We start from the raw sequence: 19,652 nt of genomic DNA, 5'->3' as shown, positions 1-19,652 counted from the left end.
GACCTCTGCAGCTGGTGCTGGACATTCTGAGGGCCGCTGCCATGGTGCATGATCGCCCTCCTCTTTTATCCAACTTAATGTTCTCCTGAAAAATCAAAGTTAAAATCAAGTTACTTAAGGACAAATAAAACTATATGATCACTACTTGTTCCCAGTACCACTCAACAGCCCAGGACAGGGGTTCTGAAGGAATATTTCCACCAGCATCTGACACAAACCACTGTCTTCCTGAGGAGATGGCACTGGAGACCACCTCCTTCGGCAGGGGAGGGGCAGGGCCTTCTGGGTCTCGCTGTGCCCAGGGCCAAGACAGCCTGGCAGGAGTAGGTGGGTCCCAACCAGCTCCTGAGGAAGGTAATTAGCCATTACTTGCTCAAGGCCAGCAGGATCTGAACTCAGAGCTGGCGCTCATGGCTTGCACACTTCTTCCGGGGAGGCGAGCAGCCCTGCTCCATGCCAGGCTGGGGTGATCTGCCTGTCTCTCCCAGAAGAGGGACAGCGCCCAGGAGGTAGTCAGTGATGCCCACCGCATGCCACCACTGTGTGTCACCACAACAGAGACCCTACCCCTTCACTCGCCGGCAGTTTTCATAAACGTCTGTGCTATGGCCCAGGCAGATACCCCTGGGTTCAGTTCAGTTCAGTTCAGACGCTCAGTCGTGTCCGACTCTTTGCGACCCCATGAATTGCAGCACGCCAGGCCTCCCTGTCCATCACCAACTCCCGGAGTTCACCTAGACTCATGTCCATCGAGTCGGTGATGCCATCCAGCCGGTGATGCCATCCAGCCATCTCATCCTCTGTCGCCCCCTTTTCCTCCTGCCCCCAATCCCTCCCAGCATCAGAGTCTTTTGCAATGAGTCAACTCTTCGCATGAGGTGGCCAAAGTACTGGAGTTTCCGCTTTAGCATCAGTCCTTCCAAAGAACACCCAGGACTGATCTCCTTTAGAATGGACTGGTTGGATCTCCTTGCAGTCCAAGGGACTCTCAAGAGTCTTCTCCAACACCAGACACCACAGTTCAAAAGCATCAATTCTTTGGCATTACCTGAGTGTGAACACACACAGCCCCCATCCCAGGTAGACACTGTGTTCCTGGGGAGAAGGCCCTGGTCTGGGTGTCAGTCTTGCACCTCAGCCTTCTTTACAAGCTCATCCAGAGTGGGGATTTCAGGAAGAAACCTCAGGAGAGAGGGGAACAGCCAGGACTTGGATCCACATTCCAAGAGAGTCCCCATTCCAGGAGAGTCCTGGTCAGGGGTTCACCTACTCTCTGGGAGCTGGGACACGGCTTTAAAGGGGCTTACGCCCCCACACTGCTGAGTGCAGTGGACTAGAGGGGGAGGTGGGAGAGGGAACGACAGGAGAAAGGACAAGAAAAAGCAGAGGATGGAGAGAGAGGAGGCCAATTCTGAGATGGAGCAGGGAGACTGCTCACAAGTCACATCCGGCCAGAGCCCCGAGGCCTGCAAGGGGACGAACCCCGCTGGGAAGAGAACGACAGCCTCAGCCTGTCTGCACCCCACTGTAGCTGGGAAACAGACACAGAAATACCCTCCCACCATTTAAAATTCTCAGTCTTCACTGACACGCTTAGCTCCCCATCTCTGGTGTTCCTTCCACCACTCCCCCACCCCCCCGGGAAAAGCAGGAAAGTGATGCCTTTCATCTTGAGGGCATCACTATTATCTCACTGAGAAGACAGTAAGGGGTGAAAAACATTATATGCCAAAAGTTACAAGCTTACAAAGTGGAAACACACATTTATATGAAAGCTCCCAGACCTGGGCGCCTGGCTAAAACACACATATACATGAAATCAAAAGCTACAGAACTCATGGGATGCACAAGTACAGGCTGAGAAAACATAAAAACCAGTGCCTATTCAAACTAGAAGGCACTTTCTGCTCTGATGACTATCTCTGAAGCTCAGAAAGCACAGCTGAACGGGAAACCAGGACCACAGTAAAGAACAGCCTTAATTATCAAGCCAGGAGCCCACTCCCCTCTCAGCCCCAGCAGAGAGAGCCCAGCAAAGTAGGTGGGAACTGTGAGTTGGGGGACACAACTTGGGAGGGGACCTCTCCCATGCTGACTGCTTTCAAAAGGAGCTTTTGTTCCTGATCTTTTTAAACAAGCGCTATGAGGAAGATTCATGTACAACAGACACGAAAATAGGATAAGGAGAATACACTGTGATCACTAACATGCTGAAAAACTGTGGAGGGGTAATGGAAAAGATATTTAAAAACAGAATGTCTCTATGTGTGTAACTGAGTCACTCTGCTACACAGCAAAGTCTGACGCAACGCTGTCAATCAACACTTTGTCGTCGTTGTTGTTACTATTGTTAAGTCGCTCAGTCATGTCTGACTCTCTGCAGCCCCATGGACTGTAGCCCGCCGGGCTCCTCTGTCCATGGCATTTTCCAGGCAAGAACACAGGAGTGGGTAGCCATTTCTTTCTCCAGGGGATCTTCCCAAGCCAGAGAATAAACCCACGTCTCCTGCACTGGCAGGCGGATTCTTTACCAATGAGCCACCAGGGAAGCCCAGATCAACACTTCAATTAAAACAAATGTGGAGGGAGACAGAGCAGATGCCAGAGGGTCAGAGCTCAGAGCATGCCTAGCAGGGTGAGACAACGCTGGGAAAGCAGAACTCGCTACCTCTGACCCAGTAATCTGACCTCTGTAAATCTCTAAGGAAATTCACCTACCAATTTTTTTAAATTATGCTTAAAAATATTTATGACAGAACAATGCAGTGAAAGTAGAAAGAGCAACCAGAAATATCCAATACTCAAGTTCTAGACAGAGAGCGTGAAAGTGTCTAAGTGTCAGTCACTCAGTCGTGTCCAACTCTTTGCAACCCCATGGACTGTAGCCCGCCAGGCTCCTCTGTCCATGGAATCCTCCAGGCAAGACTACTAGGGTGAGCTGCCATTCTGAGTTTTTCAAATATACTATTGAGTGAAAAAAGCAGGATATCAATTGCACAACTTAACCCTCCACTGTTAAAAAATAAAAATTTTAAAATGTCTACTAAGATATATGGAAACATAAATACTGACCTGCACCTGCCGAAGAGGTAAGACACCTGAAGAGCCACACAATGGAGCCGCCTCAGCTGCCTAAAGGCTGAGCTACAGACACACCCACACCACGAGGATGCCAAGGAGCCCGGCCAGACACAAGGACCACTGACTGCTGGCCACTGAATTGACAAGACATTCTGGAACAGGCAAAACCACAGGGACAGATTAGACGGAATATGAGTGGTGGAGAAGGAACTGCAAAAGCAGGCAGGAACTTGGCGGCATGGACCTACTTGTACATTCGATTTGCGATGATGGTTACAAGAATGAGTGTGTCTGTCCAAATTCATAGAACTGTAAACTACACCTCAACTTTTTTAAAAGGTTCCGGACGTCAGTGAGCTTACAAGTCAAGTTATAGGAACAAACCCAATCAACTATAATGTAAAGAAACCACTTATCTAAAACAGCATCCCCCCAAAATATGGTAGAGATACCCTGGCAGAAAGCAAAGCCACCACCAAAGGCAAGACAACTTTGAACTGGTGCTGGCGATGCTCCTAATTGTAAGGTCTGTCAGAAGCAGCTGGAGTGAGCTGTTTGGCCCACAATTCGGAGGACACTGCCCGGAGCAGGCCAAGGTCGGCGAAATGGGTCAGGGCACTGCCACAACCTGTGAGGAGCAGGGACAAGTCCTCCGACCACTGCGGGCAGTGCCCACCAGTGTCACACGGGGGGATGGGGGGCAGGCATCTGTGTGGCTGCTGCTCTCGCAGGACAATGCTGACATCCCAAAGGGGCACATTTGGTGCCGGGAAACCACCCTAAGAAATACCCACCTGGGCCCTGTCCTTAGTGCAGGTCAGGGGTCCCAGGTGAGAACTGGAAAGAGTGAGGGGGAAAAGGCTTCAGAAGATGGGGTCCTGATAGCAGCTGCTCCCACCCCACCCCCACTAGGCTGAGGCCAAGCCCCCCAGCCCCTCCCGCCCCAGTTACTCTTCTGGGCATTGCCAGAGTCCAGGCAGCCAGGCATCGGGAATCCTTCCTTCAACAGGCAGGGCGCTCATGTCAGGAGCCATCTCCCCCTCGGCCCCCACACCTCCCAAGACAGATCCGGCCCTCCCGCCAGTCAGTCTCCTGCTGTGGGCAGTTCTGCTCTGTAGTAAACAGCCCCCAGGATGGGAGGAGAGCAAGGAGAAGGGAACAAGGAGGAGGGTGAACAGGCCTTGGACACACAGTTCTAGATAGAGAAAGTGTTAGTTGCAGGCCTTGGAGCATGGATTCAGGGCAGAAGAGACAGACAAAACATGATATGAGTGAAGAGAGGACAGAAGACACAAAGGGTGTCCGGAAATACTTTCAAGTGGAAACTCCAGAAAGCAATTTGGCAGCAGGTGTAAGAGTCTTACAGCACATTCACATCTTCTGATGCAGTCATCTGACTTTTAGACCAGCCTTAGAAAAAACATCAGCGTTGTGTTCAATATGGGCTTCCCTGGTGGCTCAGATGGTAAAGAATCCACCTGCAATGCAGGAGACCCAGGTTCGATCCCTGGGTCGAGAAGATTCCCCTGGCAAAGGGAATGGCTACCCATTCCAGTATGGATATTCACTACATTATTTATAGCAGAAAACTGGCATGCGCAACAATAAACATCACTAAACTTTGATACATCTATGCAAAACAGCATCAATACTGAATATGTGACAGTGCACACACTACTTTTCTCCTGCTACCTTTCGCTGCTTCCAAGCTTGTCTTTAACTGGTACGTGCCATGGTCATTAGTGCCTTCACCAAATACTCTGATCCTCCTGGAGTATTTGGTGAGCATCTCCCAGCCCTGAATGAAGTGGTCACGTGACATGCTGTGGCAAAAACAGGGGCATGCTGTCTGCCATGCTGACTTTCTTCTGCTTGGTGGTTCACAGGGGCACAGAGATGAAGCCTCAGGGGGCATGACAAGCAAGCTAACTTCAGGAAACGTGTGGTGGGCACTCCGCCCTGCCTGGGAAGTCACGGACATCTGGGGAGCACCTGTTAACTGCGAGAACTGGGTATATCTTGGCTGATCCAGCACATAAAACAATAAATGCAAAGAGACTGATAGATACAGAGACCAAACAGTGGTTGTCAGAGGGAAGAGATGGGAGGGGGCAAATGGGTGGTTTTGCCCATTTGCAAAGGGAAGGGAAGTAAGTGGTACAAACCTCCAGATGTACGTAAGTCATGGGGCACCAGGTGAAGCATGAGGAACGCCGCCAGTGATACTGTAACACCTTTGTATGCGGCCGGCTACAGATGGCTACTAGACTCATCACAATGATCATTTCATAACGTGTGCACATGTCAAATCATCACATGCCTGAAACTAACATAATATTGTACCCCAACGATCTTTCAACTAAAACTAAAAACAAGAAAACCCTTCCTCATAGAAGTGACTCCTCACCCTCCACTGCAGCCCATCACACAAATCCCGGCAGTTCTCGGCCGTAAGACACAAGGCCCTGTTGATGTATCTCTCCCTGCCTCTGTGACTTCTGGCTGTGGTTCACCCAGGGAGCCTCTCAGGGTTCCATGGGATCCACAAATGGGTGCCTCCCAAGAGCTGTAGACCAAAGAGAAAAACACCTCCTACAGACAGATGCCATTTTAAAGACTCTCTGACTGCTGCTGAGATTTTTAAAATAAAAAATTTTTTTAAGCATTACTAAATCCATAACAGCTTTCTGTGAGGCTAGAGAACTAAAATCCAGAGTTTCTTAGATCAATCCATTTTAAAAAATAAAAGTCAAGGACTTCCCTAGCAGTTCAGCGATTAAAACTGCCTTTCATGGCAGGAGGCACAGGTTCAATCTCTGGTCAGGGAACTAAGATGCCACATGCCACACAGTGTGGCCAAAGAGTAAAGGGAAAGAAAAGTCAGATCTACTCCTGAGGTCCACCTACCCCCACACCTCACATCATTCACAAAAAAATTACTCAAAGCGGGGAAATCAAACCATAAAAATATTTTAAAACAGATGAGAATATCTTTATAATCCTACAGTAAAGAAGAGTTTCCTAAACATGGTGTGAAACCTAGAAACAAGAGAAGGGACTTCCCTGATGGTCCAGTGGTTAAGACTCCACGTTGTCAATCCAGAGAGCGTGGGTTTGATCCCCGATAGGGGAACTAAGATCCCACACACAGTGCAGTATCTCCCCTCAAAACAAAAAAAAAGAAGAGGCAGCACTCCCAAAATCATTTTACAAAGCCAGCATTACTGATAATGTAAAGCTAGACAACACCACCACAAAGAAAATTACAGGTTACCACCCTCAATGAACAGAGGTGAAAATCCTTCACAAAATATTAGCAAACTGAATTCAACGATACATTAAAAGGATAAAACACTATGATCAACAAGGACTTATTCCAGGGATACAAGGATGGTTCAACATCAAGTCAATGTGATACACCACATTAACAAAATGAAGGATAAAAATCATATGATGACCTCAATAAATGCAGAAAAAGCATCTGACAAAAATTCAACATCCATTTAGAATACAAACTCTTTTAACAAAGTGGGTATAGAGGGAACATATGTCAACATAATAAAGGCTTCATATGACAAGCTCATAGCTATATCATACTCAACAGTGAAAAGCTGAAAGCATTTCTTCTCATATCAGGAACAAGACAAGGATGCCCACTTTTGCCACTTGGATTCAACATACTTTTGGAAGCCCCAGCCAGAGCAATCAGACAGGGAAAGGGAATAAAAGGCATCCAAATCAAAAAGGAAGTGGGACTTCATTGGTGGTACAGTGGATAAGAATCTGCCTGCCAAGGTAGGGACACAGGTTCAATCCCTGGTCCAGGAAGATTCCACATGCCGCAGAGCAGCTAAGCCTGTGTGCCACAGCTTCTGAGCCTGCGTTCTAGGGCTGGTAAGCCACAACTGCTGAAGCCTGTGCACCCAGAGCCTGTGTTCCGCAACAAGAAAACCACAGCAATGAGAAGCCTGTGCAACAAAGAGTAGCCCCCGCTCACTGCAACCAGAGAAAGCCCGAGCAAGGCAACAAAGACCCAGCACAGCCAAAATGAAATAAAATTTATTCTTTAAAAAAGGGAAGCAGTACAACTGTCACTATCTTCAGATGACACCATATGATATATAGAAAATCCTCAAGACTCCACCAAAAAAACTGTTAGAATTAAATGAATTCAGTAAAGTTGCAAGATACAAAATCAATATGCAAAAATCTTCAATTTTTTTCATACACTAAGAATTATCAGAGAAATTAAAGAAATAAAGAAAATTCCATTTACAATTGCATCAAAAAGAATAAAGATATTTAGGAATTTTCTGACCAAGCAGGTCAAAGTCTTGTACACTAAGGACTATACGACACCAATGAAAGAATCTGAAGATGACACAAATAAATGGAACGCTAATCTGTGCTCACAGATTAGAAGGATTAATATTGTTAAAATGTCCATACTACCTAAAGCAACCTAAACATTAACTGCAATCCCTATCAAAATCCCAAAGGCATTTTGGGGATAAAAATAAAAATTCCATAAAAATTTGTATGGAACCATACAAATGATGGATAGCCAAAGTATCCATCACGAATAGCCAAAGTAATCTTAAAAAATAAGAACAATGCTAGAGGCATCAAGCTCCCTCATTCCAAACTATATTACAAAGTTTCAGTAATCACAATATGGTACTGGCATAAAAACCAACCCACAGATCAACGGAACAGAAGAAACAGTCGAGAAATAAACCCACACTTATATGATCAATTAATTTATGCCAAAGGAGGCAAGAATAAACAATGGGAAAAAGTCTTGAAAATAAATGGTGTTGGGAAAAACAGCCAGCCATATGCAACAGAATAAAATGGACCACTATCTTACACCACATGCAAAGATTAACTCAACTTAATGACTTGAAAGTTTGAACAAAGATCATAAAATTCCTGGAAGAAAATACTGGTAGTTAAGCTTCTTGATTCTCTCTTGGAGACTTTTTTTTTTTTTTGGATCTGACTCCAAAGGCAATGGCAACAAAAGCAAAAATAAACAAATGGGAGATATCAAACTTAAAAGCTCTGCACAGCAAAGAAAACCGTCAAAAAAAAAAATAAAAAGCAATCTACTAAATGGGAGAAGATACTTACAAATCAAATATTTAATAAGGGGTTAACACCCAAAATATATGAAGAACTCCTACAGCTCAATAACGAACAATCGAAGTGAAAATGGACACGCGATCTAAAGAGACGTTTTTCCAAAGAAGAAACAGATGGCCAAGAGATACGTGAACAGATGCTCCACATCGCTAATCATTAGGGAAATACAAATCAAAACCACAAGGTATCACCTCACGCCTGTGAGAATGGCTGTTATCAAAAAAGACAAATGACAAGTTTTGCTAAAGATCTGGAGAAAAGGGAACCCTCCACGCACTGCCAGTGGAATGAAGCAGTGCAGCCACTGTGGAAAAGGATATGGAGGTTCCTCAGAAACATAAAAAGCAGAACCACCATATGACATGGAGAAGGCAATGGCAACCCACTCCAGTATTCTTGTCTGGAGAATCCCACGGACAGGCAGGCTATAGTCCGTGGGGTCGCAAGAGTCAGATACGACTTAGCAACTAGATCTTCATTGTATGACAATTCCACTACCAGTGATTCCACTTTATCTGAAGGAAAAAAAAACATTAATGTGAAAATATATGTTGAAAAGATATGAAAAGATTTGAATTTGAAAAGATATGAACACTCCTATGTTCATATGCAGCATTATTTACCACAGCCAAGATATGGAAGCAACTTAAGTGTCCATTAACAGATCAATGGATAAAGAAATGTGAGGTGGAGAGAGATGGATGTGATGGCATATTACTCAGCCATAAAAAAGAATAAAGTCCTGCCATTTCCAATGACATGGATGGAACTTGAGGGTATTATGCCAAGTGAAATAAGACAGACAAAGAAAGATAAATACTGTATGATTTCACTTGCATGTGAAAGCTAAGCAAAACTCATAGGTACAGAGAACAGACTGGCGGCTGCAGTGAGGGTTGGCTGGCAGGTGAAATGGGTTAAGGGGATCAAAAGGCACATATCCCCAGTATAAATAGTCATGGGGTAACAGTGTGATAACTACAGTCAATAACATCGCATTGCATATTTGAAAGTTGCTAAGACAGTAAATCTTGAAAGTTCTCATTATAAGAAAAAAACTTGTAACTTTATATGATGACAGACGGTAACTAGACTTACTGTAGCGATCACTGTGTAACGTATACAAATGTCAAACCATTATGTTGGACACCTGAAACTAATATAATGTTGTATGTCAATTACACTCCAATAAAAATAAGCTGATACACACACATTTCCAGGTGGCACTAGGGGTAAAGAACCCTCCTGACAATTCAGGAGACTTAAGAGATGTGGGTTCAGGACTTCTTGGGCGGTCCAGGGGCTAAGACTTCACCTTAATGCAGGGGCGCAGGCTTGATTCTGGTCAGGGAGCTAAGATCCCATATGTCTTAAGGGAAAAACCAAAAAAACATTAAAAAACAAAAAAACAAAACAGAAGTAATATTGTAACAAATTCAATAAAGACTAGAAAAAAAATTTTTTTTTAAGAGAAAGAGATGTGGGTTTGATCCCTGGGTCAGGAAAATCCTCTGGAGGAGGGCATGGCAACCCACTCCAGTATTCTTGCCTGCAGAATCCCATGGACGCTTCAGTCCACAGGGTCGCAGAGTCAGAAAAGACTAAAGCAACTTAGCAAGCACATTCAGTTCAGTTGCTCAGTTGTGTCCGACTCTTTGCAATCCCATGAACTGCAGCACGCCAGGCCTCCCTGTCCATCACCAGCTCCCAGAGTTCACTCAAACTCATGTCCATCAAGTCAGTGATGCCAACCAGCCATCTCATCCTCTGTCGTCCCCTTCTCCTCCTGCCCCCAATCCCTCCCAGCATCAGAGTCTTTTCCAATGAGTCAACTCTTCGCATAAGGCGGCCAAAGTACTGGAGTTTTAGCTTCAGCATCAGTCCTTCTAATGAACACCCAGTACTGATCTCCTTTAGAATGGACTGGTTGGATCTCCTTGCAGTCCAAGGGACTCTCAAGAGTATTCTCCAACACCACAGTTCAAAAGCATCAATTCTTCGGTGCTCAGCTTTCTTCACAGTCCAACTCTCACATCCATACATGACCCCTGGAAAAACCATAGCCTTGACTAGACAGACTTTTGTTGGCAAAGTAATGTCTCTGCTTTTGAATATGCTATCTAGGTTGGTCATAACTTTCCTTCGAAGGAGTAAGAGTCTTTTAATTTCATGGCTGCAATCACCATCTGCAGTGGTTTTTGAGCCCCCCAAAATAAAGTCTGACACTGTTTCTACTGTTTCCCCATCTATTTTCCATGAAGTGATGGGACCAGATGCCTTGATCTTAGTTTCCTGAATGTTGAGCTTTAAGCCAACCTTTTCACTCTCCTCTTTCACTTTCATCAACAGGCTCTTCAGCTCTTCACTTTCTGCCATAAGTACGTACGTATACATATTTTTTTCTTAAAAAATATATTTCCTAGTTATGTCCACTAAGAGTCCCGAAAGCAATGATGCCCTGTAACTACCTGCTTACTTTTGCAAAACAAAAAAAAGGAAGTAATTTAGGAAGAATAAACCAGAAATGAAGAGGGGTGAGTGCAAGCCGACTCATAGGACAGTGAAGGCAGGGGCGCTTCTGAGTACACCATCTGTATCATTTTGACTTTTACAATCAGGTTTAAAGTGCTACATGTTCAAAAAGTAAAATTAAATCAAAAAGAATGAAGAACTCCCTAAAACTGAATATAAACAGAAACTCTGAGAAGGACAACATAATCACGAACGGAGGCTCCCTTGATGGTTCAGTGGTAAAGAATCCTCCTGCCAAAGCAGGAGACTCAGGTTCGATCCCTGCGTTGAAGAGATCCCCTGGAGTAGGAAATGGCAACCCACTCCAGTATTCTTGCCTGGGAAATCCCATGGACAGAGAAGCCTGGCAGGCTACAGTCTACTGGGTTGCAAAAGAGCTGGACACGACTCAGCACAGACAGCAATCACCAAGGGAACCGGGAAGGAACACCAATCAACTCCACGGCACTGGATAAGAATTAGGAGTCAGCATCAACTCATGGGTCTTTCCTTAAAACACATTTCCTAATTCTGTCTCCTGAAATGGCCTAAAAGCAATAACATCCTGGCAGAAAGGAGGGAAACTGGAAGCAGAGAGCTCTGTGGGACAAGCAGCAGACTACACAGCCTCTCCTGGGGTGGTGATGGAAGATGGAGAGAAAGGTTAAGAAATTTTAGGACAGTGGTTCTCATCTTTGAAGAAAGAGAGTCATGCCCTCATTTAACACTATTTGTATTTCAAAGTCATGTCAGTGGTGGGACTACAAACAAATCCAAGAAGACTAAGTAAAGCTTCTCCTTTCTACCTGGGGCTCTCCTCAAACAGAGCTACTGATGCACACACACTCACAGTCCTGAAAACCAAGAAGAGTTCAGATTGGCAGGTGTGGTGATGGGCATAGGTGGGTTAAGAAAGGCCAAGGTGAAGTTCACAGCTCAGCACCGTAGGAGCCATGTCCCCACAGAGAACAGGTCTCTGCACAGCAGAAATGTGCACAGCATCAGCCAGGGAGCCTGGGGCCCGAGCGACCACCACCAACCACATCTCACTTCTGTGAGAAAGCAGTCTAAGGGGCGCCCAGGCAGGGACAGAGACTGACCCCGATCAGCAGAACCGTGGCAGCTACACCATAAGAACCTTCCTCCCACATCTAGCCACATGAAATCTCCCTCTTTTCCTGGGAAGGCACTGCCATTCTCCAGAACTTCCCTCCGCAGAGAATGTTCTCTGCCCTCTACTCCCTGGTAACTGGTACTCAAGGGCTTTTTATAAGCTGTCTTTGTGCTGGCCTAAGTGACTTGATAGACACCCCCAAAATGGACCAATTACATCTGCCAGACGGAGTAAAAAAGGGTTTAAAAATGTTAAAAACAATGCTTTCATTCACCTTGAATTGCTCCCCCAAATTTTTAAAAGATGATGGGTGGATGGATGTGTGACAAAGCAGGTCAGTAAAATGTTAATAATAGAAAATCGAATGGTGGGTATACAGGCATTTACTATAAAATTCTCTCAATCCTGGTATATCTTTGAAATTTTTCATAGTAGAATGTTAGCATCTATTAAGATGGCAATGTCAAATGTCACTTAATAAATAAGGGGCTGTAACAAAAGTCCTATTTGCTAACAAAACTTCATTCTTCCACCTTAGAGCAGGTTATGAAGGTTCCATACTAGACCTTAAAATATGCAAGTTCCAAAAGATAAAACGGACTAAACTAATTTTTAAAACTGTCTAGGATGACTAACGGAGAAGGCAATAGCACCCTACTCCAGTACTCCTGCCTGGCAAATCCCACAGACAGAGGAGCCTGGTAGGCTGCAGTCCATGGGGTCGCGAAGAGTCGTACATGACTGAGTAACTTCACTTTCACTTTCATGCACTGGAGAAGGAAATGGCAACCCACTCCAGTGTTCTTGCCTGGAGAATCCCAGGGACAGGGGAGCCTGGTGGGCTGCTGTCTATGGGGTCACACAGAGTCGGACACGACTGAAGCGACTTAGCAGCAGCAGCTGGATGACTAAATGCTGAGATGTGGATGCATATCAAAGTAAAAGCAATTCATTGTGTTCTAAAAAAAAAAATAAAAACTGTCTAGGATGCATTACATGTGCACTACAGAGAACTGACCTCTCGAGGGGCTGCAGTGGGAACAGGGAAGCCCAGACTTGATGCCACCAATGTCCCTTCTGATCAAAATCATGGTAGTAGTGGTAGGTCCTTAACCCAACGGGCCAGAGCCCCCTGGACTGCAGTTAAGTGGGCTCTATTTCTGTTTGAGAGGAACATTCAAGACAAACCGAAGAAGTGCTTCTTCAAACTCCAGGCAATAAAGCCACAAAAGCCCAATTTATTATTCTGCTGCTCTTTCTCAGTCTTTTTTCCCCCTACTGTCCCCCTAAGAAGTCTACTGGTGAAGTTTTAAACCATAGCCATACTGTATCTCTGTGAACTATGACCCTTCAGGAGGCCACAAAACACCGTCACATCTAATTTTTTTTCACCCTCCTCCCAAGAACCATTCTGACACCCTTGTGGGAAATACCACCTTCACAGACAACACAGGTTCTAATGCATAGAAAGAAACATTTTTGCTACTTTTCTGTACATCTAAAGTTATTCCAAAGCATTTAAAAACTAAATAAACCAAATATCCAATTAAAATCCTACAGTCTCAATCTGGATTAAGAAAATAAGACTCAACTATATGCTGCTTGAGCTTCCCAGGTGGCTCAGTGGGTAAAGAACCTGCCTGCAATGCAGGAGAGGCAGGAGGCTTGGATGGGTTTGATCTCTAGGTTGGGAAGATCTCCTGGAGGAAGGGTATGACAATTCACTCAAGTATTCTTGCCTGGAGAATCCCACGGACAGAGAAGCCTCAAGGGCTACAGTCCATGGGGTCTCAACGAGTCAGACACAACTGAAGCAACAGCATATACAAATGCATGGTATTCCTACTGAGTGACATGCCTCAATTTATTTTTAAAAAGGGCTTCCCTGAAAGCTCAGCTGGTAAAGAATTTGCCTGGAATGCAGGAGACCCAGGTTCAATTCCCGGGTCAGGAAGATCCTCTGGAGAAAGGACAGGCCACCCACTCCAGGATTCTTGGGCTTTCCTAGTGACTCAGATGGTAAAGAATCTGCCTGCAATACGGGAGAGGTGGGTTCAATCCCTGGGTTTAGAAGATCCCCTGGAGAAGGGAACGGCTACCCACTCCAGTTTTCTTTCCTGGAGAATTCCATTGACAGAGGAGTCTGGCGGGCTACAGTCCATGGGGTCTCAAAGAGTAGGACACAACGGAGCGACTTTTTACTTTTCCTATGCTGTTTACAATAATACACTTTTAAAAGAAATGGAGGGGCTTCTCTGTGGTTCAGTGGTTATGAATCCACCTGCCAGTGCAGGGGACACAGGTTCCGTCCCTGGTCTGGGAAGATCCCACATGCTGGGCAACGAAGCCCAAGCACCACAAGAGAAGCCACTACAGTGAGAAGCCCCACAGCAACTAGAGAGTGGCCTCCGGTGGCCATGACTAGCAAAAGCCAGCAGCAGTGAATACCAGCACAGTCAAAAATAAATAAACCTTCAAAAAGTAAAATATATGGATAGTGAGAATTCCCTGGTGACCCACTGGTTAGGATTAGGTGCTTTCACTGCAGAAGGCCAAGGTTCAATTCCTGGTCAGGGAACTAAGATCCTGCAAGCTGCCAGTGTTTAAAAAAATTTTTTAATTTAAAAATAAACCCAAACTGGACTTCCCTGCTGGCTCAGTGGTAAATAATCTGCCTGGCAATGCAGGAGACATGGGTTCAATCCCTGATCCAGAAAGATCCCACATGCCGAGGAAGCATGAAGACAGTGCACCACAACTATTGAGCCTGGGCTCTAGAGCCTGGGAGCCACGACTACTGAAGCCCACACACTCTAGAGCCTAAGCTCCACAGCAGTGTGGACGCTCCACAATGAGAAGCCCAAGCGCCGCAACTACAGAGTGGCCCCCCACCCCCGCCCCGCTCACCACAGCTGGAGAAAAGCCTGCACAGCAACGAAGACCCAGCACGGCCAAAAATAAGTAAATTTTTTTAAAAATTAAAAAACAAAAGAAGTGGATACCAAATCAGTTAGTTTGGGAAAGTCAAGAATGAGAAGAAAGAGCAAAGAGGAACTTCAGCATGCTCGGGGTACTTCTGTACTGTCTGACTATAATGCAGTGTGACTTGTTCATTCATTACTTGTATTAAAAGTCTGGCAACAACCCAAAGCCCTTCAACGAGTGAATGGATAAACTGTAGTCCATCCACACTGCAGACCACACCTCCACAAAAAGAGACACATTCTTGGTATATGCAGCAACCTGGATGCATCTCAAATGCATTATGCTCAGTGGAAGAAGCCAGACTCAAAAGGCCCCACACTGTGTAAGCTGCTTTAACTGACATCCTGGAAAAAACACAAACACACACTTAGGGGTCAGAGGCTACTGAGCACTTAGGGAGGAGCTGACTACAGAGTGGCAGCACAAGGGAATTTTTGGGAGGAAGGAACTTCTTTGTACTCTAACTATTGTGGAAATTAGACATCTGTCAAAATTCTCTGAATTCTATACCAAAAAAGTGAATACTATTACATATACATTAAAAAAAAAAAAAGACAGCTAAGTAAAGTAACAAAGTGAGGATGTCCAAAGACCTCCCCTTTCACTCAGAACATAAATGACTTTTAAAATTTATTTCTATAATATGATAATGCACCAAAACAAGATAAAATTTTCTGTTGATTAAAAATAAAGCAGAAATCACAGAGGGGGTGGGCCTGAGATGACAAGCCCAAAGGATGCTCTACCCAGAAGAAAACTCTTAAGGGTCAGGGTCTTGACTTCTAAAGGCAACAGGTACTTGGTCCCTCTACAAGGGGCTGAGGAGCAGAACCAGGCTCCAGAGGAAGATGTGCAGGTCACAGCTACCATCAGCTGCTCGCTATCCTGGAGGAAGGGGACAGATGCAGCAGGCACTCACTGCCACCACAATGGGAACATGGGACCTGGGGTGCGGGTGCGCGGCTATGTGCAGATCTGTTGGAGGGGGTGGGGCCTGCTGTGCAGAGAGAATGCCAACAAGAGAACTCAAAACAGAAGATGGATGAAGATCCTGTCCATCTGAAGGGCACCACACTGCCAGTGTGGGACATCCAGCTTCACACAAGGCCCTTGAATGTGAAATCCAGTAGCTAATCCTTCCTTCAACAGCCTCAAGAGCTCTCATCTTCCACTGGAGGAGTCAAATCCAATTCTTTTCATTTCTACCTACGAAACCCAACATCTACATCAAACCTCACCTCCTGCATAAGCTTCTCTCTACTAGAAAAGCCAACTTCTCTCCTCTAACTTACAGCAGGTGAAGTCTATTCCTCAGCAACCCCTATAACTTTTAATACCCTGTAGGCCTAGGTCCCTACCAAATTAATCTGCTTTAGGAAAGAATTTGTTCATTTATTTACTTACTCAACATTTATTAAGCATATACTCCATCAGACAAGATCTGAAGCACTGTGTGTAGGAGAGTGAACAAAGTGTAGTTCCTGCCCCTAGGCTGGGGGTGAGGGGAGCGGGCAGTGAGGCAATGAACAAAACCGTAAGTGCCAGACCATCCGTGCAATGGCAAAGTCAGGATAAGGGATAGGAGGGTGTGGGCGAAAGGACAAGGCCCTGGGTTACCCAGCAGCCTCTCTGAGGAGGGAACTTCTGAAAAGAGAACTGAGTAAGAACCAGACCTGTGGCACGCAGGAACCTGATGTTTCAGGCAGAGCCGATGTGGGCCCAGGCACAGAGCTAGGTGTAGCTGGAGCCAGGTGACAACCAGTGGAGTGTCAGGACATGAAGTCACAGGGCAGCAGGAACCTAGCCACAAGGAGCTTCATAAACTGCCTTAGGGAGTCTGGCTTTTTTTTCTGAGGGAGATGAGAAACCACGGAGGGCTCTGAGCTAAGCAGTGCATCACCCAGATCTGTATTAACAGTCAACTGCAGAGCAGCTCAGCTCAGGTGAGTAGAGAGCAGGGAGGTCACTGGAATAACCCAGGCAAGATGATGTAGGGGGCTTAAATGACAGCTGCACCCAAAAAGGCAGTGAGAAGCGTCAGGTTTGAGTGCCGACCAATCAAATTTGGTACCTGGAAGAAATGCAGACACACAAGGAGCTCTGTGCTGAGCAATAGGAGAAGGGAGTTACCTCTGACTGAGATGCAACAAGGTATCAGTAGATTGCACACAAGTAAAAGTGGTTGTTTGGAACCGGAAGATCCAGCTAGGAGCTACACATTCTGGGAGTATTGACAAGTGGCCTAGCCATGACCCTGGATGAGATCACCCCAGGGTACAGACCAGAGAGGAGGTGGGAGGACCACTCTGAGGCAGTACAATTTTTAGCAGTTAAGGAGATGAGAAGGAACCAGCAAGGAGACTAGGGACAGCAGCCTTCAAGATAAAAGGACAACCAACTGAGTTGTGTCCCAGGGCCACCAAGGGAGAGTGATTCAAGAAAGCCATGGGAGGTCGAACCAAAGGCTACTAACAGGGGGACTTGGCAATATAGTGGTCCCTAACCAAGGCAATGGCACCCCACTCCAGTACTCTAGCCTGGAAAATCCCATGGATGGAGGAGCCTGGTAGGCTGCAGTCCATGGGGTCACTGAGGGTCGGACACGACTGAGCGACTTCACTTTCACTTTTCACTTTCACGCATTGGAGAAGGAAATGGCAACCCACTCCAGTGTTCTTGCCTGGAGAATCCCAGGGATGGGGGAGCCTGGTGGGCTGCCGTCTCTGGGGTGGCACAGAGTCAGACACCACTGAAGTGACTTAGCAGCAGCAGCAGCAGCAACCCCAAGAGGAGCTGTTTCAGAGGAGAGGAGGGACCAAAAGCTTAGCCTGAACCATGTTCAAGAGAAATGAGAGAAGAGGAAATAGGAGTTCAGGATTCTTCCCAATTCTGGTATAAAAGGAAGCAAAGACCAAGAAAGGGTTTCCCTGGTAGCTCAGTGGTAAAGAATACTCCTGCCAATGCAAGAGATGAGGGTTCAATTCCTGTGTTGAGAAGATCCCCTAGAGAAGGAAATTACAACCCACTCCAGTATGCTTGCCTGGGAAATCCCACAGAGGAGCCTGGTGGGCTACAGTCCAGGGGATTGCAAAAGAGTCAGACAAGACTTAGCAAGTAAACAAGAAGATCTGAAGATCTAGAAAAGGTAACGGTAGCTGGGGGGTTTGCATACTGATGGAAATACTCTGGAGAGAAGAACTGAAGGCAAAACAAAATATTAGAGCCACGGGCTGGAGAAGGCAAGAAGGGGTGGATCCAACAGGAGAGATTAAATGGCCAATGGCTTACAGATATTGTCCTACTAACAGCAACTGTTGTGGAAGATTTAATGGCACCTGATCATGCTAACTACATGTTTTTAAAAGCACATAAAATTACATTGTACAATAAAAAAATTAAATGAAAAGGACAAGAGGCCACAAAGAAACTGTTAATTATGCTTATCTTTGGGTGGTTGAATGATTTAGTTTTAAGACGTATTTTTACTTTTCCCCCAATCATTCAGAAAGCATATTTTTATTTCATTGGTTTCACTAAAAAAGTCACAGAAACTATTTCATGGTACATATCACGTAAAAAAGAAAAATGCAATCCATCAGAAAACACAAATAAACGAAGAGAAAAAACGTACTATAACCCCCAGGTTAAACACTACTAGCATCCCGCTCTATTATTTTTCTCTAACTGATAAGCTGACGTCTGAGCAGAGAGGCGGGTTGCAGACCTCTGCAGGAAGGTGAGTTCCGGGCAGGGGCGGGCGCGCAACGCAAAGGCCCGGGAGCGAAAAGGCTTCGCCACTTAAGGGATGCTAGTGGGCGGCGGAGAGGAGCTGGAGGGAGCGGCGCAGGGGGTTCCTGGACGACGTCTGACAAGTCACTTTCCCTCTGCACCTCTGCTTACCCCTGCGCGGTGCACCTCGCGCGAAGAAGCAAAGTGGTGCGATCCCCATCCTGTGGAAGGAAGGAGTCGAGCATCGAACCCGGAAAACCAAGTGAAAAGAAAGCACCGGACCTAACTTTAACCCCGCGCAGAAAAAACAACGCGAGGCGCCCCGCTCACAGGGAGGAACGAGCCGGCAGGCAGGGAACCCGCAGCACCCCCGGCCGCCGGCGGCCCCCGTCACGACCCGCGGTCCCCGCACAGATTCAGTGCCGTCCCACAGCCAGAGCCGCTCCGGGCCTCCCTCCTCGGCGCGGCTCGGGGGCTCCAGGGCAAACCGAGGCCGGGGCGCGGGCCATCTAACCCGCAAGTCGGTCGTCCGCGCCACGCCCACACCTACCCCGGGTGTGGGCCGCGTTCCTCAGCTCTGGGGCTGGGTCTGGGGTCCGGGCCCAGACAGCGCCGTTCGGCTCAACACATCCGGGGCCCGGCCGGAAGAAGCGGCGGCGCGGCTGCTACGGCGAGCCGGAAGGGACGCGCGCTGCGCGCTCGCAGCTGCGCGTTGGTGTGACGTCGGCGGAGCGGGAGGCGCCGAGGGGGCTGGGAGAGCTAGACAGACAAGGCGAGGGCGAGGGCTGATGGGCTGGCGGCGGAGCGGTTCCGAGTTTGTGAAGAGTGGAGGTTGCCATGAGGGCGCTGCGTAGACGACGGTGTGGGCATGCGTTCACTCCGGCCAGCCGGATCGAGCGTTCAGCGCCGGCTCTAGGTTTGGGGAGGAGACCTCGAATGCCTGTGGAGCCGCCTCTTCGAGAAGTGGGGTTGGCTGGGGCGAGGGGCTGACAGCCCGGCGGACCAAGCAGGTGAAAAGGCCAGTCCAGGGTTGAGTGAGGAGGAGGTGCAGAAACGGGGCGGGGCAGAGAAAGGCATACCTCAGAAG

At 46.8% G+C, this 19,652-nt stretch overlaps 1 protein-coding gene across 1 annotated transcript in view; it reads right to left on the bottom strand.

Annotated features, from left to right (window-relative positions):
* The window catches only part of EP400 (E1A binding protein p400), a 108,364-nt gene extending 89,136 nt beyond the window's left edge, over positions 1-19,228 (bottom strand). Inside the window, exons 1-2 of the mRNA XM_010852522.1 lie at positions 19,116-19,228; positions 4-85 (exon numbers count right to left, since the gene is read on the bottom strand). Of these exons, the coding sequence (XP_010850824.1) occupies positions 4-50 (47 nt within the window). The 5' untranslated portion in view covers positions 51-85; positions 19,116-19,228. The remainder of the gene's footprint in view (positions 1-3; positions 86-19,115) is intronic.
* Between the last annotated feature and the right edge of the window lie 424 nt (positions 19,229-19,652).

Source organism: Bison bison, unplaced genomic scaffold (assembly GCF_000754665.1).
Source record: "Bison bison bison isolate TAMUID 2011002044 unplaced genomic scaffold, Bison_UMD1.0 scf7180017864312, whole genome shotgun sequence".
NCBI classification, from domain to species: domain Eukaryota; kingdom Metazoa; phylum Chordata; class Mammalia; order Artiodactyla; family Bovidae; genus Bison; species Bison bison.
This window is presented reverse-complemented; position numbering and strand designations above follow the sequence as displayed.